Source organism: Eschscholzia californica, unplaced genomic scaffold (genome assembly GCF_041429995.1).
Source record: "Eschscholzia californica isolate CP2 unplaced genomic scaffold, dmEscCali1.0.p SCAF_5, whole genome shotgun sequence".
Lineage (NCBI taxonomy): Eukaryota > Viridiplantae > Streptophyta > Magnoliopsida > Ranunculales > Papaveraceae > Eschscholzia > Eschscholzia californica.
Window position 1 is genome coordinate 49,377,537 of NW_028238472.1, and position 27,160 is coordinate 49,404,696.

General features: G+C 34.5%; 2 protein-coding genes and 1 pseudogene across 5 annotated transcripts; 1 reads left to right on the forward strand and 2 right to left on the reverse strand.

The window, feature by feature from the left end:
• Positions 1 to 303: 303 nt before the first annotated feature.
• Positions 304 to 6,476, reverse strand: LOC147540121 (putative trehalose-phosphate phosphatase F). Of its 3 annotated transcripts, XM_086642511.1 has the most exons (13): positions 6,171 to 6,476; positions 5,441 to 6,086; positions 5,246 to 5,334; positions 2,945 to 3,068; positions 2,346 to 2,851; positions 2,127 to 2,267; positions 1,817 to 2,017; positions 1,667 to 1,723; positions 1,472 to 1,573; positions 1,287 to 1,364; positions 1,126 to 1,195; positions 819 to 889; positions 304 to 725 (listed from the first exon to the last, which is right to left on the reverse strand). In XM_086642511.1, exons 5-13 carry the CDS (start codon positions 2,646 to 2,648, stop codon positions 561 to 563), a joined length of 1,188 nt encoding a protein of 395 aa, XP_086498637.1. In that variant the 5' UTR covers positions 2,649 to 2,851; positions 2,945 to 3,068; positions 5,246 to 5,334; positions 5,441 to 6,086; positions 6,171 to 6,476; the 3' UTR covers positions 304 to 560. The 3 variants fall into 3 exon arrangements, with proteins under 3 accessions (XP_086498637.1, XP_086498638.1, XP_086498640.1); XM_086642512.1 differs by lacking the exons at positions 5,246 to 5,334; positions 5,441 to 6,086; positions 6,171 to 6,476 and adding an exon at positions 3,357 to 4,707; XM_086642514.1 differs by lacking the exons at positions 304 to 725; positions 819 to 889; positions 6,171 to 6,476 and having other exon boundaries at positions 1,121 to 1,195; positions 5,441 to 5,946.
• Positions 6,477 to 20,777: 14,301 nt separating this feature from the next.
• On the forward strand, positions 20,778 to 22,495 carry LOC147540122 (Exostosin family protein). The gene has a single exon (XM_086641742.1). The coding sequence runs from the start codon at positions 21,012 to 21,014 to the stop codon at positions 22,362 to 22,364; it is 1,353 nt and encodes a 450-aa protein (XP_086497868.1). The 5' UTR covers positions 20,778 to 21,011; the 3' UTR covers positions 22,365 to 22,495.
• Positions 22,496 to 22,661: 166 nt separating this feature from the next.
• Positions 22,662 to 25,370, reverse strand: LOC147540123 (pentatricopeptide repeat-containing protein At1g59720, chloroplastic/mitochondrial pseudogene; annotated as a pseudogene). Its single transcript, XR_015225624.1, has one exon. The product of XR_015225624.1 is annotated as a pentatricopeptide repeat-containing protein At1g59720, chloroplastic/mitochondrial pseudogene (transcript).
• Positions 25,371 to 27,160: the final 1,790 nt, after the last annotated feature.

Below are 27,160 nucleotides of genomic sequence, written 5' to 3' on the forward strand. Positions count from 1 at the left end.
AAAAAATTATACCCTTCTCCTCTGTGTCTCTCTACTCTTGCCGAACCTGTCAGGCCTTAACAAAAAAAATAAGTTCATGCTATCCATTGTCTGCTCAAGTCCGCGAAACATGTCAAGCCAATTAATTGCCTACCGAGCGGTTAAGTCGTGAGTGAAAATAAATCTATAATTGTAGTGCTAGAATGAAAAGAGGTTCTATTAATGGATCTTCCTTTTGTCTGAAAAGAAAAACAATAAGTTCTAGATAAGGTTGTTGAGAGTTAAAAGAGGGAAGGAGAAAGAGAAACAACTACAATAAGGATCTTTAAACAGTGATATTTCCATAAAAGGGTTCAAAATATAAAATCACAACAAAATTTAAATAAAATTAAGATAATAAATAAAATTTGGAAAAAAAAAACCCACAGTTTTTCTCTCTTTTCTTCTAGCTAGAGATTAGGTCAGTATCAACACCAATTACTCATCTTTCATACAATGGAGAAAATGAGACTTCTTCATATCCAAAATTCACTCTTGACTCCTACTCCTTTGCATCTTCTACCCTCTTGTTTCTTCTTCTTCTAGATTGTATTTATATGATTTTTTATGCTCAACCTTTTCCACTTCACCAGAGACTTCAGAAATTTCATGACCTCGGACGGGTCACGTAAAGAATAGAAAGCATCACTTTCTTTTGGTACCGATGAAACCAAAATGCCGTAGCCACGATTTCCTTCGCGCAAAACCTATAACATGAAGAAGATAGTATCTTAAATCGGACATCTTCAACATTCCAAGGACATTCATGTAATAGATGACGTATAAAGAGATTTCGTTACCTTAAATGCATCTTCATCTGTTCGGTCATCTCCCACATATATGGGAAGCACATCTTCACAATCATTTAGACCTAAACCATCAATAGGTTTCATCACAATGTGGGATATAAATGCATGATTTTAGTATTTATTACATATAGTAAGATTTCTATGTTCGACTTGTATTAATTTATGTATACATTTTCACGATATTGGAAATATTAAGCAATAAATAGAAGTCGTGAATACACATTGTTTTTTCAAGAAACTGTTTCGACAAAGACTAGAAGTTCATGTATGGGTTGATCCAAGGGGCCGAGATACTAACCAAGTGATTCGAGTAGAAACTCTACTGCTTTTCCTTTGTTCCAATCAATCACAGGCCGGACTTCTAAAACCTATTATAAGAAAAGAAAGATCTAATCAACCCCATAAACCATCAAAATCCGACAATAATGTCCATTTCTAAAATCAATAAGGAAACCTCACCTTCCGCCCATGGGTTAAACGAAGACGAGGGTAGTCTTTCATGATATCATGAACACGTTGTGCAATTGTAGCCCAATCCTGTAAAATCGTGCCAAAAGTAAAAACCTTTCCTCAATTTCATTATCTCCAAGGCGAGGATATAGTTTGTACAACAAAAAAAAATAGATCTCGAAAGCAACCAATACCTTTTCATCTACGTTACGATAATGTACGGAGGCACAAAACTTATGATTCTCCACCTTTGTTCCTTGGATTTCTTTAGTACTCTCGAGAAAGGTTCTATAAACCTACCGATACATAAAGATATAATCAATCTGAGATCACATTATAGACTATTATTAGTAGACTGAAAATGTGTTACTTCGTAGTGTTAGACTAACCTCATCAATCATAGGTAGAAATTCACTGGCAGGTTGGAATAGATTTACTTCCTTGCCCTATACATAAATGTAAAGGAAGATTACAGTAAGGAAGCTAAATCGGAACAATTAGTGATCTCAAATTTAGCAAATAATCCCATCCATTCTGACCTGTTCGTCAATAGACCTGAGACAATTAGGATGGTCGGCAGTAGTCGTAGATTGCCCGAAGGGACCCATTATGTCCATCCCATGACTACCGGCATAATAGAGTTCCGGCAGTGCTACCAACTTGTATACCTGATCACGTCTTCTTCCACTAATAATTGAAGTTGGAAAATACTTGGCAACATTTTTCACAGCAGAACGCATCTGCCAAATTAATGTTCATTGACATCAATGAGAGAGTAGAAAGATGGCAAATAACTAACTAATTACTTTATTTAGTTTGTATCGGGTTTGGGAAGAGTAGAATGCTTACAGAACTAGACATCAGAGCTCGATCAGGGTCATCCACGATTGGTGAAAGTGTCCCGTCATAATCCAAAAACAATGCAATCCTCTTGCCTTCTGCATACTTCGTAATTTGCTCGAAAGCCATTAATGCAGATGGATACTTAAGCTGCAAAGACAAAAGATCATCAAAGATTATATGAAGACATTTCTCACACAAAAGTAAACCCAAAAAAATTTAACCCACCGTCCATGAAAGGTAAAGAATACTGCTATCATCTTCTGATACTTCAGCGTTGAAATCCTTGTTAACCTTTTTACGAGTCGGGGATGAAGATTTCATGGCATCTAGCCAAGCACTCGAGTGTACATCCTCCACTATATTAGGTGCAAGCTTCTTTCGCCCAGGAATCGCTACGTATAGAGCAGAAGGGAATGCTGCTCCTGGTGGACTATAAGGCAAAATACTAGAATGGATTCCTAACCTTGACTTGCTTATAGGTACAGGATCTGTTAGAACTGGGGCAGCATGGTTTGTTTTCAAATCCATCGGATCCAGGTTTAATTTGCTTATGCTTCGATGAAACTAAATAGCAAAGCCTATTAACGGTCACTAAACGATTATCGAAAGATATATGAGATAACTAAAGTTGTAATCTATCCGACCCTTTTGTCTATGAAAAACCACTTCTTCAAAGTTTTCTTGTCACTAGTCTTGTGCAAGCAGTCCATCAAATGCAAGCTTCCCGAAAACTGAAATTTACAACAAATTTGTCAAACTATGAAAAGCCCAAAAGTTTCCTTTTATCTATCTCAAACAAAACCAACCGTTATCCGGCTATTTACCTTTTCATCTCCAAAGCTATAGTGCATTTACTTCAGATAACAATACATTTTTTTTTTCTTCAAGGAAGCTCCAAGAATAAAATGATGAAAGCTCTAAATCCGAACAAATTTCTCCGGCCGGTCCCTACATCATGAAAAATGGAGGTTTACTATGTGATGCACAACAAACATACATATCTTTCTCAAAACTAGAGTAACTACATCTTTCATGAAATCGAATGACAAAATCAAGAAATATAAACTTAGAGATAGATCTCTTTTCATGTCAAAATTTATAGGTGAGAAAAAAATGTATAATGACAAATAGAACCACAATAGAAGACCAAACTTATTAAGATTCAAACATTACTTGTATTTTATGTGTTTTAAATCATAAAGAAACTAGAGATAGTACTTGATGTATTAAGTGTACCTTCATGTTTATATGATTGTTTTATGACAATAATCAAACATTGTTACTTAGAGGATTCTCATTTCCTTGATCAGATCTTGGACTTCCTCTTGCTTACTACCAAGGTCTATTGCTATAACTACTTGAGGATTGAAATGACTAGAAACTTGTAATTATGTTGCTACAGATGAAGAGAAACCCTATAGTGTGGGTAGTTCAAAGAATACTATTGTCATTAAAACTTGCCATTACTGGTATGGGCTTGACCTCCACCACTTGTTAATGGAAGAGAGAGAGAGAGAGAGAGAGAGAGAGAGAGAGAGAGAGAGAGAGAGAGAGAGAGAGAGAGAGAGAGAGAGAGAGAGAGAGAGAGAGAGAGAGAGAGAGCATTTCATACTATATTTTAATAGCAACATATAAGTTAAACAATTTCCAAAAAATATGGAAAAGCTAACAAAAACACTAATAGTTGGACCTACTAAATTTTTGTACAAGATGTGGAAAATGAAATTTTCTAAAAACTCCAACATTGTGGAAGAAACTTTTGAAGTCATACACACACATGTAATGGCATATTTAGGGTAACAAAACACAAGAAGATGCGCATTAACCGTAAGTTTGTTGTATCAATAAAATTACGCAAGAAGACCTCACATGGGTCTCATCGGTGCTATTCTATATGCACAATTGAATGACAAATTTATCATCAAACCCATCGACTGTATTTATTGCACCGTCAATTACATCTACATCTTTAGACAGAACAACATTCTATGGTTGAATGATACGATATATTATTATAAAACTCTATGTAACAACATTGACAAAAAAACATAAAATACTAGTAAACAATTCAGTGGTCCATGGTTGAGGAGAACCAATAATTTAGGTACTAAGTGGTCCAGAATGATAAACCACCAAATCTCTCATAAAATATAGCTTCTTAATCTTTATATGGTTAACAAGGCATTATTTTACCCAAGTACCACGTCGAAAACCTTAATCGAAGAAACTTAACAATTTCTTTGACCTAGTTTAATGTATTTTCACTAGAACCCACCATGTGATTAGCAAAGACTTGCCCGTCAACCGTGCTTGTTTAAGACAACTTGAGTATTCCTAATAAAAGATACTCATGATGCACAAGGGTCAACAACATGGAAAACTCAACCATATATTAACCTAATGAAATAATAGTAAAAGATTTATGATTTTGATCTTTTCAAAAGGGAAAAAAGAGGATCTTCCCTTTTCCAAAGAAAAAGAAATCTCTAATTTGTAAGTTTTTTTTTTGGTTGGATTCCAATAGACGAGAGGAATGAACAATTGACCTTATTATTTTATGATTGGATGTTGAAGAAACCAAACGACCATTATAAATATGGTAGATGTTAAGGTAAAAACCAAGAAAACGTTTTATAGAATTAGGGTTCGAATCTTACTGTTTCCAAAAAGAATAGTCCTATACAATCAAGGTTCGGTCCTAGTCCTATATAATCGGGGTTCGAATCTTACTGTTTCCAACAAAACATTTCAACAAAGATAACACTAATCAAACAACACCCACCAACAAAAGAAGCTAAAAAATTACATAAAAGAAATCACAATCATAGATGGACAAAAAAACTCAAAAACCCTAACGAGTTTTCACCAAACTCAAAAAAAATACAATCAAATAGTAATGCTTTAAATTCGTACAAAAAAATATTCTAAATTTTTTCATAAAACAAAGAAAGCTTCTTCTTCATACAGCTATTTGTGTTTCTCCTTAAATGTTATAAAAACAAAATTAAATATAAAAAAAAACAAAGAATTGAAGCTCAATATAACAAAAATATCAATAAAATTTAATAGACAATTATACGATTAATAGAGATTAGATTTCAAGATCAAGATTATAGTAAACGAACCTGATTGAATTTCAAATCGATAATCCCCTTTTCTTTAAATTCTTCAATTACGAGTTGAATCTTCTTAATGCAGAAATAGAAAAGAAACCCTAATTCACAAAATATACGATTAAATCAGCCAATAGAAAACCTAATTGAATTGAAAGCTATCAATGAAATGGAATCTTAAACCAAATAAGTGAAAAAATGTTTCACCTTGGAAAGAACAATGACAATAGTCGGAGGAAACCTTAACAATGAAGAAAGTATTTTTAGAGAGAGAAAGAGAGAGAGAGAATTTTAGAGAGAGAAACGGAAAGCTTAACCGTTGAAGATGAGAGAGAGAAAGAAGAGAGAAAAGAGCGGAGGTTTTTCGGTATTTATAAAAGTTTTGAGTCACCGTTCCGAACAAGGTAACTCGGTCGCTGGATCGGGAAACATCCCAGAAATTTACATCTTTTTTTACTAAAATAACAACTGTAACGCCGAAAAAACGGGATTACCTCATATTCCCTTGTTCAGGACTCTATTGATAAGCACAGGCGCTTTTCAATGTTCAACTACTTTTCAAGGATTCCTCATAGAGGCATGGTTATATAAAGAAGAAATTGAAATCATTTTTCCCCATTTGTATTGACCTAAAAAAAAAACAATGTAGGTTTATGAATTCCTTTAAAAAAATAAACAGGAAATATCAATTTCGACAAATACAGAAAATGTTTAAAGAACATGAAAAAACACAAAATATATGATGAAATTTTATAACTAAGGCAATGGATCTTTTTCCTTAAAGACATTAATCATCACGTTTTATGTACCAAGAATGTAGGTGAAGTGTTTCTCAAGATACAACAATTTTGTTCTAACCTCCGTCCCCGTCAACCTCTATTTCATCAATCGAAAAAGGAAAGTCAAATACAAATGAAGGAGAAGCGGCTTGGCCGACGAGGTCGTTCCGATCGAATGTACTTCTCAGAAATCATTTGAGCGTTACTTAAATAGTACTAGGTTACCGCCTCGTCCTACGGACGCGACATGTTCCTCTTGGCTACCGCTGTAACATACTCAAATTCTTCCTACACATTAAAAACTTTGATAATTTTGGAGAAGAGATCATTGCAGAGAATAGAGAGAGAAATATAATTGCATAGAATAGAAAGAAATATAATCGTATGGGCGTTGTAACTTATTTACTAGAAAGATCCCAATAACTTCCCACTAATTTAGGGGGAAGATTTGTTGGAGAAATCGTGAGAGAGAAAAGTAGAATGAGAAGAAAGTGGGGCAGTATTTATTTTAGGGATATCTTAACCGTATTTACCTTAAAAATCAATTAATGACGTTATTACCCTTCCCTTTTGAGTTTATTTACATAAAGAGAGATTTATACCAGTCGCCGGATGTGATCTCTATCAAACTCCCACAAAAAAATGGACGACTAGACTTAACCCTCTCCTAACCGACTGAGCTATTTTATTATAATAGATAGACTCTTGAGTGTTTTCTTCTCTACAAAAACTAATATTTTCTATGTGATTTTTCATTCTATTTTTATTTTTTTGAATTTTTATACACTGGGAATAGCCACAGTTGAACTCGTGACTATTGAGAGAAAATCATAGTACTATTAATTAATGGAAATAGTCACAGTGATTGTTGGTCTTAGATCACCCTTCACCCATGCACATGTTTACTTTTTTCCTCGTGACGTGAAGCACATACGGCTTTCAAGGTTATCACGTGTGGGCCTAGCTCTGTTATCATGTTAAGTTTGTGATCATCCAACTCAAAATCAATTGGCAATCAATGGAGATGACCTAGACATTTTATTCTTGGTTGTTAGGTCGTCTTTCTCTCATGTTGGACTATTCTCACGTAAGATACCAATGACCAAAATTGATGTACTCTCGTCTGTTGGACGATAATCCATCAAAAAAAATAAAATAAAGGCTACAACGTGTTGATGCGTACGTGCGAAGTGCAAATTGTGAGTGGACGCCTCTAATTAGGGGTGTAGTTGAGCCTAGCTGCTCGAGCTTGGGTCAACTATTGCTCGTGTTCGCTCAAAGATTAACGACAACGAGCTTAACACGAACCCAAAATCATGTTCGTTTATGTAAACGACCCGAGCTTGATCATTCTTTAGTGTATCCCGAGCTACTCGTGAACAACTCGTTTAACATACTATCATAATAGTGTAGTACATAATTTATTTATATTTCTTATGTTTGAAGCTTGTCGGTCGGAAAATTGGTCGGTTGACGACCTTTGCTGGTGAAGATAATGAGGTAGCGAGAGGATGAGGTGGCAGAGAGAGGTGATGACTACTTAACGGACATATAACGGTAAGTGAAAAAGGGGGTCATCTGGGTATTTTTGATAAAGTAGAGGGCTAGGCATGAAGCTGGTCATAAAGCTGGGGGTTATTTGAAAAATAACCCTAGATTATATTTCCCTTTTCTTGTAAGCAAATATGAAAGAACTGCTAACCAATGGTAGCCAGTTGGTCAACGCATATACTCTGCAATGCAGAGGTCCCAGATTCGATCCCATAAAAGTGCAAATCCAGGAATATTGATCTTGGGTATAAATAAAGTAGTTTACGCAGGCTTTAGGCTATTTCATTCGTCATGCTATAGACTATATAATTCGTCGGACTTTAGGTTCAGTAGTATTTCGACAGTTATTGTGCTTATCACATCGTCTCGATGTATCAATACTTTGTAACGACTAACGTAGATCGATTTGTAAAAAAAAAAAATGAAAGAACTTTTTTTTTGGTGCTTGTGTCTGTCTACCCACGTTGATAGGGTGAACCAAAGGCAAGGACATGAAAACATGTGTAATGAGGTTGAGATGGATCCACGTGGTAACGTGGTGGGCTCAAAGTCACATGAATAAATCCTTCTGTCCGAAACTTCTTCCGTCTCAATGCTTGCTTGATGAAACCCGTGCGTGCGTGTGTGTCAAGACCAACTTTTTTATACAAACGGGACCCCCACCGAAGTTGGAGACACGGCGATGTGGGACCATATAAAAGGTTCAAGAACAAATTACACACAAATAGATACAAATACTTTTGTCTTATCCAAAATAGGTGACTCTTTTTTTTTTGAAATTAAAATAACAAATAAAAATAAAAATAAAAAATTAAGAATAGGTGACTCTGTTTGAAGAAGAAAAATTGAAATCCAAAATCAAATTTTGGTTGAATTTCGGTTAGAGAGCATTTGTCTCGATAGAATTTAAGAGAAAATAATGACTATCTTTTCTTTTAAGAAACCGACTACAAGTTAAGTTGGTTATAAGGTATTGATACATCCTCAAGATGTGGTAACCACGATGACCGTCTAACAAAATCAAGAACTAAAGGGTCTAAAGTGCAACAATATAGAGCCTAAAGCCAAACAAACTTATTATAATTTTTATCTTTAGTAACTTAAATTCAGTAATTATGGATTCCACCTCCTCTAGTAATCGAAACTGAGACTTCTAAAATTTTGGAGTTTATGTCAATACTATCAACCACTTTGACAACCGAATGTTGATCAAGATAGCAATTTTATTATTAAGTCGATGCGTAAACATGAATCCTATTTGTTCGATACTGAAGAGGGTATGTTTGAACACCCAATCACAAACGAGTAATGGCTAAAGAAATTTGTAATTTGACATGTCTGATCAAAAAATTGTAATCTTGATCAGTTGGACCGGACTGAATAGTTGAATGAGCACAAAATTTCGTTCTCGATTTCGGCCCATGAAGTTTGGTTATGGGGACAATCCGACTAGACCGATTCTAACATTATCTTTAATTACTAATGTGAGCAATTTTTCTCTGTGAATTCTTTTGACAAGCATCATTTATCTTAAATCAAATTTCTATAATATATAGTTATCATTCAAAGTTAGCGAAGTTGAATTTTCATATAAATGGAGACACTTCTTGAGGGCTACTATTCTAACATAATTAATAGACTATGGTGGTGTTTTTTTTTTATATATTTTTGTCTGAATCTGAATTGGCTAAATTAATTAACGAGTTAGATGTTTGTTTTCTAAGATCTGAATTACTAGGTCTGAATCAATATTTGACATTTTTTAACCTTCATTGATATTTTTAAGGAGAAAAAACCCTAGTTTACTTTATCCCCCTCTCTTTTCCCCAACTGTTGTTTTTCTCTCTCCTTCTCTTACTTTCTCCTTCTCTCTCTATAATTGAAGATTAAGGCATAGCTACCAAACTCGTTCACATTCTTCCTCTCTTTCTCTCTCTCTCACCTGCTCTCTCTCTCTCTTTCAATCTCTGCACCGAAGATTAGGGCAAAGTTAAACCCTCACAAGATCCGCTGAGGATTTCAAACAAGATGAATGATTCACAGATCTTGAACCACACAAGAATCTTTACTGCAGTGGTGGTTGGTTGTGTGGGTTGTAATTTGAAAAGGAATAGTTACACAGAGAACTTCCATGAGACTCGATGAGTTTCTTTCATCTGAAGAAAAAAATGAAATCCCTAATATGATTCTTGTGTTTTTGTGGTGTTGATGTTGTGATTTGTGGAGGTGGTGGCGGTGCTGTAATTTGTGTTGGTGGTGGCGGTGGTGTAATTTGTGTTAGTGGTGGTGTAATTTGTGTTGGTGGTGTAATGTGTGGCGGTGGCGGTGGTGTAATTGGTGGTGGTGGTGCTATAATTTCTGGTTGGTGGTGGGTCTGGTGGTCGATGGGTCTCGTCGCTGGTTGTGGTTGTTTCTGGTGGTGTAAAAAAATGAAAGAAACAAAAAATTCAATTTGTCCAGGGGTATACTCATCATTTGCATTATTTCAGAGGTTGGAATCTCATTTCAGACTTGTTTTAAAGTCTGAAATGAGCGGCCTTTCATTTAGCTAATTCAGATACTAAATTAACTCAGATAAAATTTTAGATTTTCTTAAATAAAAAAACAAACGTCTGAAATCTGAATTGGAGCCAATTCAGATTTCAGATATGAAAAAAAGTAAAAAAAAAAAAACAAACAACGCCTATGACTTCCTTGTTTAGTTAGAGATTCAACAAAATCAATTAGAGAGTGAAAAATGTCTGATGTTAAGTCAAGAAAAACATATCCAATCTCTAATTATTATTTTTTTTTGATAAAATCGTATTTTATCACGGATTGTCTCAATAACTAATATAATTGTATTTTTCTTCCACCGACGAAAATTAGTTGAAGATTGAAATATAGTTGCATATTGTAAATTTTAATTAATATTTAACATTGTGAACGCTTCCTATACCTAAGAATATAAGAGATAACATGTTGAACTGAAATCATGCTTCACTTTAAAATGTTATTTATAAATAAATATTCTTTGAAAATCTAAAAATAGATATTTTTCAACATTTTCAAGTAATTCAATATCACAAATATTCGAAGTTGTGAGCTCACGTTATAAGTTCTTTATGTTCCAACTTTCAACTAGATTTTTGTCCATTTCTTGGCGGTGGCTTATTATAATGTAACTAGTTTATACACATTATATGTTAGTCGAGCATGTTTTCACAGAACAATATACTAAAATAAAATAAGTTCGTTAGGTACAGTGACATGGAAGTTTGAATTTCTTTCCAATTATATGTCAATGTCATACTAACCTATTTTAATTGAGACCATTGGTTTATAATATTACCAATATTATGACATTGTCAATAGAGGGGAATGCACAACCAGCCGACCCACATGTTCCCAAGACGACGAGGAAACTTCTGATTATTGGTTTAATAATTTAATTAGAATTCTTTTTTAGATTAGTTGTTCATGTTTACTTTGATTTAGATGTCTGTGATGAGGGCATGTTTGAGGGTGTGAGCGATGAAATGACACGATCCTCTCAAACTACACGATCTCATAATGGCATAACAGTTTAGTCTCATACAGATTGTAGATAGATTGTAGTACCATTACGTATACAAGTGAGTTCAGCTCAGTTGGTATTGTAGTTGACTTTCGCAATGGATATCCAGTGCTCGAATCAACTTGTTTTTCGTATTTCAGTAGAAAAAATTGTATATACAATAAAAACTATCTGATGTTAAAAATTAACTGCTCTGGTTTGGTTGGTATTCAATCTTCTTGAACATGTAAAATGTTTCATAAATCAAAACCTATCTTAACCAATTCTAAACACTTTTATGTTCGACCTTTAGCATGATTTGATTATGTTGGTTTTGATTATGACTCTTAATTTTTTAAATTGTCTTCTGACATATGCTTTAATCTATCTTTCTTACAAAAATTATTTGTAGAATAAAACAGGTCTAAAGTGCTAAAACCATAAGTTGATGGTAGTACGGTCGATTCATGAGGGGAGCTTGTAAAGCATTACCACCCCTGTCACCAAAAGAGAGTGAATCTCAAGCTTCCTGCTGGGGATGGAAATAACAATATCAATGGGACTTCGAGACATCATTGTAAAGGGAGGCTTGCAGAGTTGCAGGAACTAGTGAAATATCTCCGCAATCCAGTCGGAAGGCGAAGTACGAACCATGACTAATCCCTAATATCATATCGGACACAATCTCACTCATGGGGAATGTCAACTCGGTTTGCTTTTCGTTTTGTACTCGTAATTATAATCAGCTGATCACCAGTTAGCTGCTTTTGCTCAGAAATGAGTCACCTTCTTATATCGTGAACATAGTCTTGAAATTTTAAATTAATATATAGAAGCTATTTTACAAAAAAAAAAAAAAAATTTACCATTCACTTTATATATATTTGACGAATACTGAAACAGAGTCTTCGAAGTTAACAAAAAAAAGTATATATTCTAAAACAGATTATGTTGTAAAACTTGTTAAGGAAAATGCCCTACCACAGAAATAAATCAATATCACTATCTTGACAACCCTAGACCACGATAAATAATTCTATACATGAATTGATAACAAATTGCCCTCAACCAAAAAACGACTCATTTTGGACTCAAAGGTCAAAGGTCAGTTTCTTTCTTCATTTTGGGCCAAGTAGATGGTGATTGATGCCGTACTTGTGCCCTACTAGATAAGCCATCCTACAATATTCATTAAATGACAAGTTGAATAATCTTCAGGTGCATCTTGAATAACTTCAAGTATCAAAACCCTTGAATTTATAACAGTATTATATCAAACAATTTCATTAAAATATTAGGTAACATTTCTAACTTCTAGGGTAAACCCCAATTTTCAAAGATTCTTCAACTTCTAATTTTGAAGAAGAAATATTGTTCTTAGAAAACTAGTTCAATTTGAGAGTACGCAATTCATGACCTCATTTGTTGGATTTGTGACAAAAACAATAACTCATTCACTTAGCTTACTAACCTATAGAGATGGAAATACAATTTCAAAACTCGTTATCTATTTCAGAATGTTTGAAACCAAAAAGAATTGTCGGCTTCCAAAGCCCTTACAGACAAAGCCTGTAAGGGTCAGAAAATCTTAAGAACTCAAATTTGAAAACTCCATATTTAAAATATTTTCGAAATTAACTTGAAATTTGTCCTCTTTGATCTCTAGCTAATTATGATTCTTCTGAAATAGTAAACCCTTATTAAAGAAAAGATTTGAAAAATGGCTTGATTAATAATAAAAAATAAAACCAAGTGGAGCTTAAGGAAACTTTGTTTATCTGATCAAGTTCCTGGTTTATCTTTTTCCAAGTATCCTACTTGTACTTAATTAAGGAAGTGATTCCCAAGGGATAAGATATGACATTTATCCTCCTTGTCTTTTGGGCTACCTGTACTTAACATGATAAGATTTTAACACATAAGCCCATTATTTACTAACATATATCATAATCAACCAACAACTTTCCCAATTGGTCAATTGGTCAGTGTATCTATTTCGCAATGCGGAGGTCTTAGATTTGATCTCATAAAAATACAAATTTAGAAATATTGAACTTGGGTATAAACGAAAAAAAATTATGTGAGCTTTAGGTCGTTTAATTCGTCGGAGGGCCGTACTAGAGGCACTCCACTTTGAGCTATTGGGGACCGCTTCTATTTGGGCCCCTTGATTTGGGCCGATTGTTATCGGAACCCAAATACTCATAACGCATAGCCCCTTGACTTATGAAGTTGTTAGAGTAGTTATTGGAATTTGTTCTCGGACTGGTTGATCGGATGAGAAGAAGAACCTTTAGATCGGTTGGTCCAGTTGAAGTGAAGAACATTCACAATGGTTGATTCGATTGAGAACTTTTGGAGATCCAACTCAAATTCTACGAGAAGTTTTTGATCAACTCCATGAACATTCACAATGGTTGATTCGATTGAGAACTTTTGGAGATCCAACTCAAATTCTACGAGAAGTTTTTGATCAACTCCATTGTTAGACTGTTTATGGAGTCCGACCGGGATCGCTTAGGTTTCCTGGACTAATACCAGTTATATGAACCAACTTTTTTTGTTTTTGAAAACAATCATAGGTGACTCATTCGAACATGAAAAAAGGTTAGAGAATATGTTTATTTCTAAGTTTTTTTTTTCCTGAATCTATAATTGCATTGAGACTCATTGATTATGATTAGTTAATTTCTTTTTTGTTGCAAGAGATTGGTTAGTTAATAACTTGGTTTAACAGTTACACAGATGTAATTTATTTTAAACAGATAACTATTGATTAAATGTTGTAGATTTGGGGAAAATTGTATTGGAACTTGCTTAAGTATCAGTAATCAGTGTATACAATTAAGCATTAAAACTAATTTATAAGATTTATTTTATTTTAAAATTTTCAACGTGGCAGAAATCTATATTATATTAAAACAGATCAGTCGGTTATCGAGGGGATAAGTCTGGCCGTCCATTTTATTTTAGAGATTTACCTTTGATTAGATCGAACGACTGATATAAAATCCCTTTTAATGTAATTTGACTTAAAAAATAAGGATATTAGTGTAAACAATTAATTATTTTGAATATTCGGTTACAATCTCCCTAAAATAACTATATCTCAGGCATCTTCTCATTCACGATTGCACATCCACTTTCCCCTTAATTTTAGTGATTCGGTTAGACTTCTAAGACAATTCAAAATTGTATAAATACGGTTCTCCCTCTCTATTCTTCAAACACATGGTTATCACTTCAAAATCTTATCTTATTTATGTTGTGATTTAAATTTTATCTTATTTATGTTGTGATTTAAATTTATTTTCTTCTTCTCGAAGGCGTTAGCCAAGAGGGATCTTCCCCGTCCGTAGGACGGGGAGGGAACCTAGTAACTATAACATCAAATCGCGACGATTATTTTATGGGAAGTTTTATAAGGCCTCCCCAATTTTGTTAAAAGGCCTCCTCATGAACCATTTTACTTGGTAAATTATCATTGAGGAGGGGGGGCCTTTTAACAAAAATGAGGGGGCCCTATAAAATCTTCCTTATTTTATTTACCTAATTAGTTTTTATTTTACTTGTGGAAGTTGGTCTAGAACTAAATTATTAACGCAACTAACGTATTTCCTATTACTTATTAAAAAATTATAAACGTAATTTAGGTCACTGTTTTGGGGAAAGCATTAAAGTTTCCGGAGAAGACGGTGGAAAACAAAAAAAGTTAAACCAAACGCCCCTTTAATGTCGCCGGAAAAAAATCGTCGGCGACTTCATCATCTTCTCTCTCTCTCTCATCTCTCTTTTCTTTCTCTCTCTTCTCCCTCTCTTCTCTCTTACTTCTCTCTTTTCTCTCTCTCTTCTCTTGTTCTCTCTTTCTTCTCAATGTCTCCGGCGAAGGGGAGGAGCCCCTTCGCCAGAGTTTGTCTGGTTTGAACAACCAGGGAGATCTGGTTTTCAGACGAAACCAGACCTCCGGCGAAGGGGCTCCTCCCCTTCGCCGGAGATGGAGATGGAGAGGAGAATAAAAAGAAATTGTCGCCGGAGATGGTGGAGTCGCCGGAGAAAGGAAGAAGAAGCTGAAAAGGATTTGGTTGTTGGGAGAAATAAAAAAATCTAATTTTTTTTTGTTTCCACCCAAAACTTCACACCCCGGAAACTATTTAGCTTCCCCCAAAGCGTTGGCCGTAATTTATTGGTCAAACACTCTAACACAATGTGATTAAAGGGTAGGAATGAACTTTCATGCCTCCTCAATTGTTTTATGGGTCTTTATATGATTTCTAAGGCTCGCGATATATTTGATAATGGTAGTTATTGGGTTTATTCGATTCATATATGTATTCATGATGTATCTGTACCATACTGAATAGGTCGGTGTTACGGAGAAATAAAGAAATTTTTCAGGGTTTGAAGTTTTGGGTGGAAACAAAATAAAATTAAACTTTTTTATTTCCTCCAAACAACCAAATCTTTTTCAGCTTTTCCTTTCACCTACCACCACCATCTCAGTCGACTTCAATCTTCTCCAGCGACTTCCACCATCTCCGGCGAAGGGGCTTCTCCCCTTCGCCGGAGATGGAGAGAAGAAAGAGAAACATAAGAGAGAAGAGAGAGAGAGAGAGAGAGAAAAGGAGAGAGAAGATGATAATGTCGTCGGCCGTCACCGGCAATACCCGGTCAGTAGCCCCTTCGCCGGAGATGGAGAGAAGAAAGAGAATCAGAAGAGAGAGAGAGAGAGAGAAAGGGGAGAGAAGATGATGATGTCGCCGACCGTCGTCGGCCGTCACCTCACCTGCAATACCCAGCCAGCGACTTTCTACCGGCGACGTTAAGGTGCGTTTGGTTTCTTTTTTTTCCACTGTGTTCCCCGGAAACATTTTTGTTTACCCCAAAACAGTGGCCTACTGAATATAATGACCTCTCGAGTTTGTGTTAGAAAACAAAAAAGCCAGCGCTTTGGGGAAAGCAAAATAGTTTCCGGGGTGTGAAGACTTGGTCAAAAATTGGTCAATTTTGTTTGACAATTTTATTTAGGGGAAAAGCAAAATAGCTTCTCCACCTCAGCTCTCTCTCCATCTCAGCTCTCTCTCTCTCTCCACCTCACTTCTCTCTCTCCACCTCATCTTCTCTCTCCCCACCACTCTCTCTTCTCCGACAGGTCGCTGGCCAGAAAAAATTTCGGCCGGCGACCATTAAAAAAAAAATATTCACTATCTCTCCCTCCTCTCTTTCTCTAAAAAACTTTTTTTTTTTTTTTTGCTTCTTCTCTCTCTCTCTAGATTTGTTCTAGAGAGAGAGAAGAAGAAAAAAAAAAGAAGTTTTTTAGAGAGAGAGAGAGGAGGGAGAGAGAGTGAAAATACTTTTTTTTTTTTAATGGTCGTTGGTCGGAAATTTTCCGGCTGGCGACCTTGTCGGAGAAGAGAGAGAGGTGAGGTGGAGAGAGAGTGAGGTGAGGTGGAGTGTTTTTTTTTATTTCCCCTTAAAATTTATTTTCCCGGAAAATTTCTAAAATTCTACATATTCCCTTTAAAATTTCACACCCCGGAAACTATTTAGCTTTCCCCAAAGCGCTGGCCAAAAAAAACCACAATGTGATTTAATTTATTTAAATTTCACATTTAACATTTCAAGGAGGCGCCTTCAACCTCTGCATTGAGAGTTTTAACCCATGGAAGTTATATAGCCACTCCCGTACTACTAAACCTTAGACTACCCATCAGACCTAGTTACAATGGGCTCACTGGATGGCCGATGCAGCAACTAACACATTACACATAGACATGGCAATAGCACTACCTCAATTCTTTAAAGTTAGTATCGAAATCCTAAACGAAGGATTAATGTCTTATGTCGTAACATGTAACACATTGATCAATGGTCATTGCAAGAACAGGATGTTGTCTGAGGTTTACAAACTGTGAAAAGAAAATGGAGTGTATAGCTTTTTTTTTCCTCGAAAGCGAAAACGTAAAAATAAGAAGCTAGTAGCAACAAGACTTGATGATGCAATGTGAAAATATGGGCAGATGCACACTGGTAGTCGAAAACTTGTGGGTGGTATGAATTTGACATCCTTATATGATATTCTAAAGGGAATTTCAATGGGAAATGTTATATACACTTACTATTTCTACTTGTCAATTCACGCATCTTCTTTGACTTGAATAAAAGAGTACCTTAGATGTGAGTGTATATAACAAAAATGGTGATCCCATTTGAAAATTTGCCAATTTCAATAGGTGCCTCCGTTTCTGATATAAGCGCCCGTATTCTGAAAGGCCATTAAGAAACAGCTAACCCCACCCACCCCCCTAACAAGCTAGCCCCTTGACTATTCCACTCAAAAAATGGGAAATTTTAAATGCACTCACGAACTTTGTTATACACACATCTAAGGTAATTTTTGTTGCAAAAGACATGTGAGCGAGGCAGATAGAAATGGCAAGGTAACACTCCTTCTTTTAAATCCACCCCACTCAATAAGAGAAGAAGACGGAGAAAATGTAGAATGAAAAGGTGAAGAAAATGAATATGAAGCGGAAGATGAAAAAGATGAAAGAGACAAATACATAGATCTAGAAATTACGATATAAAATGTAACGCTTGTTTAATGAGACGAGCTCAAAGGGGAGTAGGACATGATTGAATGAGACGAGCTCACCTTTCTCTTTTTGGGTCTCTCAGACTGATTTTCGAGAACATTTTCTAACTGGTTTGTTCAAAATGTGTTTAAAGATTAGGTTTGTTGTTCGATTCTTTTCGAAGCTTTTTCTTCAAAAACATGTAGATATGATTTTTTGAAATTTCTTCACCCTCCAGTCACATAACATTATTTTTCACAATTCTCGTCATGTGTGTCACGAATATTGACTCAATGTGAAGATAAAATAGAGAATTACTTATTTTCTCTAGCACATAGATTTAAGTATAACAAATACTATTAGGCTTACAAGTTATATCACCCTAAATCCAAGTCCAAGGTAAAGGATTTTGTTTTTGGTGAAGGTTAGAGTCTATCCAAATGACAAATGCTAAACGAAGCTGAATAATTGCTTCATAAAGCTATTTGCTAGACACAACCATTTATTTTTTATTAAATTGCTAAACAACACCAAAGATCGATTTATTAGTTTTATCTAGCAAATACTTTTTTGAATCTTAGATTGCTAAATACAACTATGTTTTAACTTCCCCAAATTATTTACTAGACACAATTTTTTCTTTTATTAACTTATTAAATAAAAATAAAATTGGTTGTATTAGTGTTATCTAGTATTTAAAAAAAAAATATTTAAACGTGTTATAGGTTTTAAAAAAAATATACATTATTTTTATGTAGTATGATTTTATGTAATATGATTTTATGAAATATACATTATTAAGGTTTAAACTAAGCTTAAAAATATACATAGTGATTTTATGTAGTATGATTTTTACAGCATGGAATGCTCTGATTGAAATATAATATTTTTTAGTTATTTGTTTATATTTGGTTAACTTTTTAGTTTAATTTTCGAATAAATTTTATTATGAATAATTAATTATGGTAATAGAAATTTGAACCCAAGATTTTTTGAGAAAAAATTCGGTTATCTTTGATTTTTTTTTTCTTTGGATTTTACCTCAAATTACAGCATGGAATGTTCTGATTAAAATCTAATTTTTTTTATTAGGTAATATTTGGTTAACTTTTTAGTTTAATATTCGAATAAATTTTATTTGTGAATAATTAATTATGGTAATAGAAATTTGAATTTTGGGAAAAAATTCGTTTATATTTGATTTTTTTTTCTTTTAGTGTTGGATTTAGCAATTTAAGATAAAATTTAATTAATTTTATTTAGTTATTTTGTGTAATAATTTTTTTAGAGTTGTGTATAGAAAGGAAGAGAGATTCGGTTATACTTTTGGTGTTGGTTAGCAATTTAGGACACAATTTTAGTTAGTTTTATTTAGTTATTTTTGTCTAATAGTTGTGCTTAGCAAAATTGAAGTTGCATATAGTAGCATCCATCCAAATTATTTCTTCACTTATTAAATTTCAGACACTCTTACGAGAGATAGACGTGGGACTATCACAATAATCTCATATCGGTCATGTACTACTAAATTCTTATTAATTTTAAATCACACATCCAATAATGGTGGTACAAACCTGTTTGATCATGTTGTAGTTCTAGGTGGAGGCATTTAATACCCACCTCGGCCAAAATGTGTTACTATTTAGTTTGGCGGGGAAAGGAAAGGCGTTAACAAGAAAGAGGAATAGACGGCGGGTTAGAAGGAAAGAAAAGAACGGTAGTAGCGGAGGACGGCCCCACCACCACCTTCCTCATCCCTCCTCATTTTACTGCAACCACAACAACTAGCACCGACACTCCCGGGTCAATTCTCAAACTCCTTTTTTAATCACTTCATTTAATTCTCAAACCCTAGTTTTTATAGCTTTGTCCCTTCCTTAATATACACATGAAATCTACCCAATAGATTTATTTACCCCTCTTACCTTTCCTACTCCAGGTGTTGGGTTATTTATATTTTATCTAAACTACAAATAAAGTCTAGTATATTTCTTTTACATGAGTTTCCATGGTCTCGAGAACACTTACTAAGTTCGTATAGTTCTCAATCTTCTATGATCTAGACCAATTTACGATAGCCAGTATTATCTGTCACTTAACGTGTTATAAAAAGATTGGGTTTTTTTGCCAATGCATACTCATGGATGACGAGTCGGTTGCCTTTATTTTTCGACTAACTTCAAGATAAAATTTAACCGGTAAAACCACATGACAGGATTTTCCATATATTAAATCAATAAAAATTAAGTAAAGATAACAAAGCTATTCTAAAAACATACTTTAAATAAAGGAGCAACTTTAAATGTCTATTTGTCATTTCTTTTCATGATGCTATGTACATGTTCACACCATAAGAGAAAAACTTGGCTGTTGGATGAATGATCCATTGAGAGACTACAAGCAAACTACTATTATCTAGTTTAAAGATGTAGATAGTTCAACAAAAAAAAAAAAAAAAATAGTTTAAAGATGTAGATGGCATTGAAACTAGTAAAATTTTATAATATTTCTACCTTCCATTAACATCACTATTTATGTGGTAATTTCTTGTGACCATTACTCGTATATTTGACAAAAAAAAAAACAACTTCTCAATGGCCATTTTAGATTACGTTGGTATAAATTTCTGGTTCCTCTTTCGACCATTCCTTCAACTATATTACATAACTTAAACGCCTAAAGTATACATTTATAGGATTCTAGTTCGTTAATATATTGAAATTAAATAGCTGCTATAATCTAGTTGTCAGTGCATATAAGCTGCAATTCAGAGGTCTCAAGTTCGATTACATGGAAGTGCAAATCCATGAAATATTGAACTTGGATGTAAAAGAAAGTAGTTTATATAGGCTTTAGGCCATTCAATTCGACAGATTATAAGTAATTTAATTTGTCGGACTTTAGGCTCAATAATATTTTGACAGTTATTGTGCTTATCACATCGTCTCGTTGTATCAATGTCTTGTAATTTTGTAATTTTAAGGGTTTGTTGAAACTGTGACGGCCTAGAGGCTGGGGAAAAGAGAAAAATAACCCAACATCATGGAGGAGCACGGATCTGACTCCAATCTTAAAAGTTTTGACTTTATACGATTCTCTTCACCTCTATCAAAAACAACAACAAATCCTACAAACGCGTTCCAATCACTACCCCACAAAACTAATCTCCCCCCTCTCTCTCTCTATCTTTCTCTTTCTCTCTCTAAAAAAATTAAATAAATCTTAACAAATAACAGAACTACTGAAATATAGAGAAACAACAATGAAATCAAGAGAGAGAAGAAGAAAGGGAAAAAAACAGAGTGAGTAATATGTCATGGTGGTGAAACAAAAACAGAGTAATGTCGTTTTTCACTTCTAATCTTATCTTCTTCATCCTCTGTTTATTGTTCTTGTTTATTAATCTTCTTGTTCAATCTCAACAAATTTTACCCACAGATCCTGATTCAGATGAATGTAAAGGTAAATGGGTTCATGTTAGAAAACTTCCATCAAGTTTCAATCTAGATCTTCTTGTAAATTGTTCAAATTACCCTGTTTATGATGATTTCTGCCCTTATTTAGCAAATCATGGATTAGGTCATAAAACCCATAACCGTTCTCATAGTTGGTTTAGAACTGATCCATTTATGCTTGAACTTATCTTCCATCGTCGTATTCTTGAATACCCATGTCTTATTTCTGATCCAAATCTTGCTGATGCTATTTATCTTCCTTATTATTCTGGTATTGATGCTCTTCGTTTTCTTTATGGTTCTGATGTTAATTCAAGTTCTGAACATGGACTTAATCTTTATCAATTTCTTCAACAAGATTCTCCTAATTTGTGGAGAAGAAATCATGGGTTTGATCATTTTTTAGTTATGGCTCGTCCTGCTTGGGATTTCTCTCAACCATTAACAAATGATCCACCAATTTGGGGTACTTCTTTTTTAGAATTACCTCAATTTTTCAATCTTACTGCTTTAACACTTGAATCAAGAACTTGGCCTTGGCAAGAACAAGCTATTCCTTATCCAACTTCTTTTCATCCACCTAGTTTGGAATTAATGGAGTCTTGGATTGGAAGAGTAAGAAAAACCCATAGAACTAGTTTGATGTTATTTGCAGGTGGTGGTGGTGTTTCTTCTTCCCCCAATATTCGACATAGTATTAGGGTTGAATGCGAAAATAGTAGTACTACTACTAGTACTAATGGTGCTAGTTTTTCGAAGTTGTGTGATATTGTTGATTGTTCTAATGGTGGTTGTGAACATGACCCAGTTAAATATATGAGACCAATGTTACAATCAAGTTTTTGTCTTCAACCTCCTGGTGATACACCAACACGAAGATCGACTTTCGATGGAATTCTTGCTGGTTGTATTCCTGTTTTCTTCGAAGAAGTATCGGCGAAAACTCAGTATGGTTGGCATTTACCTGAGAAACAATATAATGAATTTTCAGTGTTTATACCTAAAGAGGATGTGGTTTTAAAAGGGTTGAAGATCGTCGATGTTTTAATGTCGATTCCTAAATCGGAAGTTCGAAGAATGAGAGAGAAAGTAATTGAATTGATACCAAGGATTATATATAGAAGACATGGTGATTCAATGGGATGGAGAACAAAGAAAGATGCTTTTGATATTGCTATTGATGGAGTTTTACAGAGGATTAAATCAAGAATTCCTCCTCCTGTCAAGAATGTTAGTTAAATCTTCTATTAGCATTTTATTTATTGTTTTCAGTTCATCAATCTATCTATAATTCTATATATATAGAAAGAGAATTTAGCATATAGTTTTCATTCTTTAAAAATATGATAATAAATCAGTTTAAATTAGCATATAGTTTTCATTCTATTTTGAGTTTTTACAGTAATTTGACTGTTCTTGGGGTTTGATTTGTGGTGTTTGATCATTTCCGACAATGGGTTTGATCTAAATATTCGATTAGAAATGGCAGAAACTGAATCAGATTATAGAAATTGAGAGATATTGGAAACTGCAAAAGAAAGAATTGATCAATTATTGGATTTCAGAATCTGAGTAACTTGTACAAAATCCAGATAACAACTAAAGATAGTGTAAAATCAATGCATAATCTTGCAACTTTCTTGACTATCTTCTTCTTATAAATATTTGAATGGAAATTGAGTTAATGAAAGTTCGGGTATCGTTTATCCCCATCTCACAAACATCGAACCCCATGTAAGACCAACACCGAAACCTGCAGCATCGATGATATTCCTTGTTGTACGTTCCCACTTCCAACAGCATTGTCCAACTGACAAAGCCTAGATGGGTAATTTCTTTTCAGTTACCAGCATGCGACCAGCTGACGAAATGAGTCGGAGATTAGTAATAACCGAATTGCAGTTAAACCCCCATAATTAGTTCTGCAGATAGATAAAGCTTCTATCTTTTTCGTTCTTCACTGACTACTCTTATACCCTCCGGAAACATTTGTTTAACTCACTTGAGGATTTCCAAAAGTTGTTTCAGCATGATTAATAATATCTGATGAGTGATGACGATCTAGAACCATGATACAAGACCTCTTCTCCCTTATTATAATGTAATGTATGTATGAAAAATACGAATACTAACTTCCCAATTTGCCGAGAGACGTCACAAATCTTGATTAATCGTCGTTCAAAATGATAAATTAGCCAGCTTTGGTCTGAATAATTTGGTAGGAACCAAGAAACAGCAGAAGGCTTGCCTCTTTGAGTTGTTGGCGGTTGAACAAAGGGGTCTCTTCTTTTTCATTTCGCTAGTATAACTAGCTCACTACCAGTAATCCTTGCAAGAACACGACCCATTTAAGAATCTATGAAATCTGACTCGATCTCTGACAATTATCTCTCTGTCAAAAATTTTGCTAATAAGCTTCGTAACTTCATGGCAATCTCCACATACCCTCAAGTTTTTAACCACCCGAATCACAGTAGGAGCTTTCGTCTTCAACAACCCATAAGCAATGGCTAATCTCTCACTATGCTCACAAAGAGAACTCGCTTTCTCTTCTTCATCCACATCATGTAAAACAGCTAATGTCCATGGATCATGCCCGACTTGACGAATTCTATCACTCATGTCTTTCAATACTTCTCTTATCTCAATTCCTTCTGGATGTGATCTATCAGCAACCACAAATTCATGAACAAATCCATCTACTTCAATTGAGCTACACCCAGGAATAGCTTTTATCCCATTCGCCTTCATTTTCTTCCTCACATAACTCACTTTATCCCATTGAGAAGTTGCTGCATATAAATTCGAGAGAAGCACATAATTTTCAGGATTTAATGGCTCTAATTCGAGAAGTCGTTCAGCTACAACTTCGCCTCTATCTAAGATTCCTTTCTTCTTACAGCCCATTAATAGTGTTCTCCAGACTATTGGATTTGGTGAAATAGGCATATCTTCGACGAATTTATATGCATCTTCAATATATCCTGCACGACAAAGTAAATCAACCATGCACCCATAATGCTCCATTAATGGTTCAATTCCAAATTCAAGCATACTCGACCAAAACCTCCGGCCTTCCGATACTAATCCACTATGTGCACAAGCCGATAAAACACCAATAAATGTTACTTGATTAGGCCTTACATTAGCTTCTAACATCTTCGAAAACACTTCCAAAGCTTCCTCTGCTAGTCCATGAATAGCTAAACCTACAATCATTGAACTCCAAGCTTTGGTATCTTTTTGAGGCATTTCAGCGAACACGGTTTTAGCTCTTTCAATAGACCCACATTTCGCGTACATATGAACAAGTGCAGTACTTAACTCAAGATCAACATTTATCACATGTTTATTGATAAATTTATGTACCCATTTACCTAAATCTAAAGCACCCGAAGTTGCGCAAACAGTAACGACACTAACCATCGTAACTTCATCTGGACTAACCCCTGCTAACTGCATTTCTCTAAACAAACTCAAAGCTTCATTAACTAACCCAATTCTAGCATACCCACTAATCATAGTACTCCAAGTTACTAAATTTCTTTCAGGAATTTCATCAAACATTTTTCTCGCAAGACTAATATCTTCACATTTTGCATAAAAATTCACCAATGCTGTTTGAACAAAAGGACTAGAGACGTACCCAGATTTCAAAACATTAGAATGAATCTGTTTACCTTCTTGGAAGGCTGAAATTATGGCACAAGCTTTGAGAACAAATGCAAGAGTGAAACTATTTGGAGTTGGGGTACCATTTTTTACCAAGTTTTTAAAGAGAAAGATAGGTTCTTTAGATGGGTTTTGAATTTGGGAACAACCCCTGATCATAGAATTCCATGAAAATATGTTTGGAGATTGCATTTGGGAGAAAATTGATCGAGCATAATGAATGTCGCCAAGAGGAGAAAGTGCAGTAAAACAGAGGATTTTGTTTAAAGTGTAGAATTTAGAAGAGATGGGGAGAGTGCATTTTAGGACACGAGAATGGATTTGGCGGAGGACTCTAATGTTAGGGCATTTTTGAATCAATGAAGCTAAGAATTCTTCTTCTTCAATTGCTACCTGTGATTGGTGACTGGCTAGTTGGGATTTCATTGGATGGGACTCGGGAGGGAAATCATGGCATTATACTACTTACTGCATGCTTATTATAGGCCTGCCTACCATTAGCCACAAAAGATTGGACATACCAAGAAGAAGTTGTTTCTCTTGTTGAATCTAGATTACGATATGTCTCTGTTTTTTCTTAATTAAAACAAAGTCTTGATTTATTCTAAAATAAGAGTACTACCATTCTGCGATTTAGAGCGTATCTAAGAGCATTTCGTGTAACACTCAAATTGAAAAATTCAAAGTGGCATCTAGAACTTTTTGAGTCCTCTCCAATGCAACGCTCAGTTTGGATCTCAAAATGATGTGACATCATTTAATTTTGAGATATCTCTAGAAGAAACTCAATATTTGAGAGCATCTTCAATGCAAAATTCAAAAAAATCAGTATTCATCCTATGTGTCAAGTTCCAATCGAGATTCTCATTCTTGGGTGGCGAAAATAGAGATCCTCAATTTTTTTGTGTCTCCCCAATGCAAAACTCAAAAAAATCAGTATTCGTCTTACGTGTCAAGTTCCAATTGAGATTCTCATTCTTGGGGAGGCGAAAATAGAGATCCTCAATTTTTTTGTGTCTCCGATGCAAAACTCTAAACTTATCTTATTTACTTATGTGACATAATTATTTTTGTAAATAAATAATTAGTTATTTAGAGAATATAAAAAACTCGATTTCTATTGGTTGAAAATCAAATACTGATTAGTTGGAAAATTAGATATATCTCAAGAGAACACTCTAAAAATAGAGTGTCCTCTTGAGATATCTCTATTCCACTCTCGACAAATCACCTTAGAGATCCAGATAAAGTGTTGCACTGGAGAGAGTTTTTAAGAAAGAACTCTAAAAATCATATGTGACACTCAGAGTTTCTAAGATGATGTGTTGCATTGGAGATGCTCTGAGATTTCTTTTGAGGATCTCAATTGGCCACTCAATATTAAAAGCAAATCTAACCATCTAGGAAATGATACCAAAGTTATTTTTAAGTTTTTAGAGGGTTGCATTGGAGATGTCTTTTGCATTGAGTATCTCAATATTGACATTTAAGAGCATCTCCAATGCAACACTCAATCTTAGAAACTCTGAGTGCCACATAGAATTTTTAGAGTTTTTGCTTGAAAACTCTCTCCAGTGCAACACTCTATTTAGATCTCTAAGATGACGTGTCGAGGGTGGAATAAAGATATCTCAAGAGGACACTCTAGAAATAAAGTGTCCTCTTGAGATATCTGTAATTGTCCAACTCATCAATATTTGAACTATAGCCAATAGAAATCGAGTTTTCCATATAACTAATTATTTCTTTACAAAAATAATTACGACACATAACTAAATAAGAGAAGTTTAGAGTTTTGCATTGGAGACAAAAACAGTTGAAGATCTCTATTTCCACTACACAGGAGTGAGAATCTCAATTGGAACTTGACACATATGATAAGTAGAGATTTTTTTGAGTTTTGCATTGGAGATGCTCTAAGAGCATCTCCAATGCAAAACTAAAAAAATACTCTAATTGGCTTATGTGTTGAGTCTCAATTGAGATTCTCTCTCCTATGTGGCTAACTTGAGTGTCTCTAATTCAAGTCCTTCTCCAATGCAACACTCTAAAAGACTCTAATAGATACACATGTCACACATACATTTAATAAGAAAAAGTGGTTGAGACTATTGGTCCAAAAATTAAATTTGATGACTAGGACATTTAAGACTCTCAAAAGAGATCTCAAAAATAGAGCTTCTAGTTGAGACATCTGAAAACTTAATGCTTCCACATCATCTTAAGATCTCAATTGAGTTTTGCATTGGAGAGGTTTTTTCTCAAAAAAATCTCTAAAGTCCTAGGTGGCACTTAAGATTTTAAGATTGAGTCTTGCATTGGAGATGCTCTAAGAAATAGAAACTCAGTTGAGCCTTGACACA

Excerpts from the sequence above, each read along its gene's own strand:
- LOC147540121 (XM_086642511.1), bottom strand. The coding sequence starts at position 2,648 with ATGGATTTGAAAACAAACCATGCTGCCCCAGTTCTAACAGATCCTGTA. Across the intron at positions 2,018-2,126 it reads GAGCTCTGATGTCTAGTTCT|ATGCGTTCTGCTGTGAAAAA; the intron begins GTAAGCATTCTA and ends TTAATTTGGCAG. Across the intron at positions 1,365-1,471 it reads ATCGTAACGTAGATGAAAAG|GATTGGGCTACAATTGCACA; the intron begins GTATTGGTTGCT and ends ACGATTTTACAG.
- LOC147540122 (XM_086641742.1), top strand. The coding sequence starts at position 21,012 with ATGTCGTTTTTCACTTCTAATCTTATCTTCTTCATCCTCTGTTTATTG.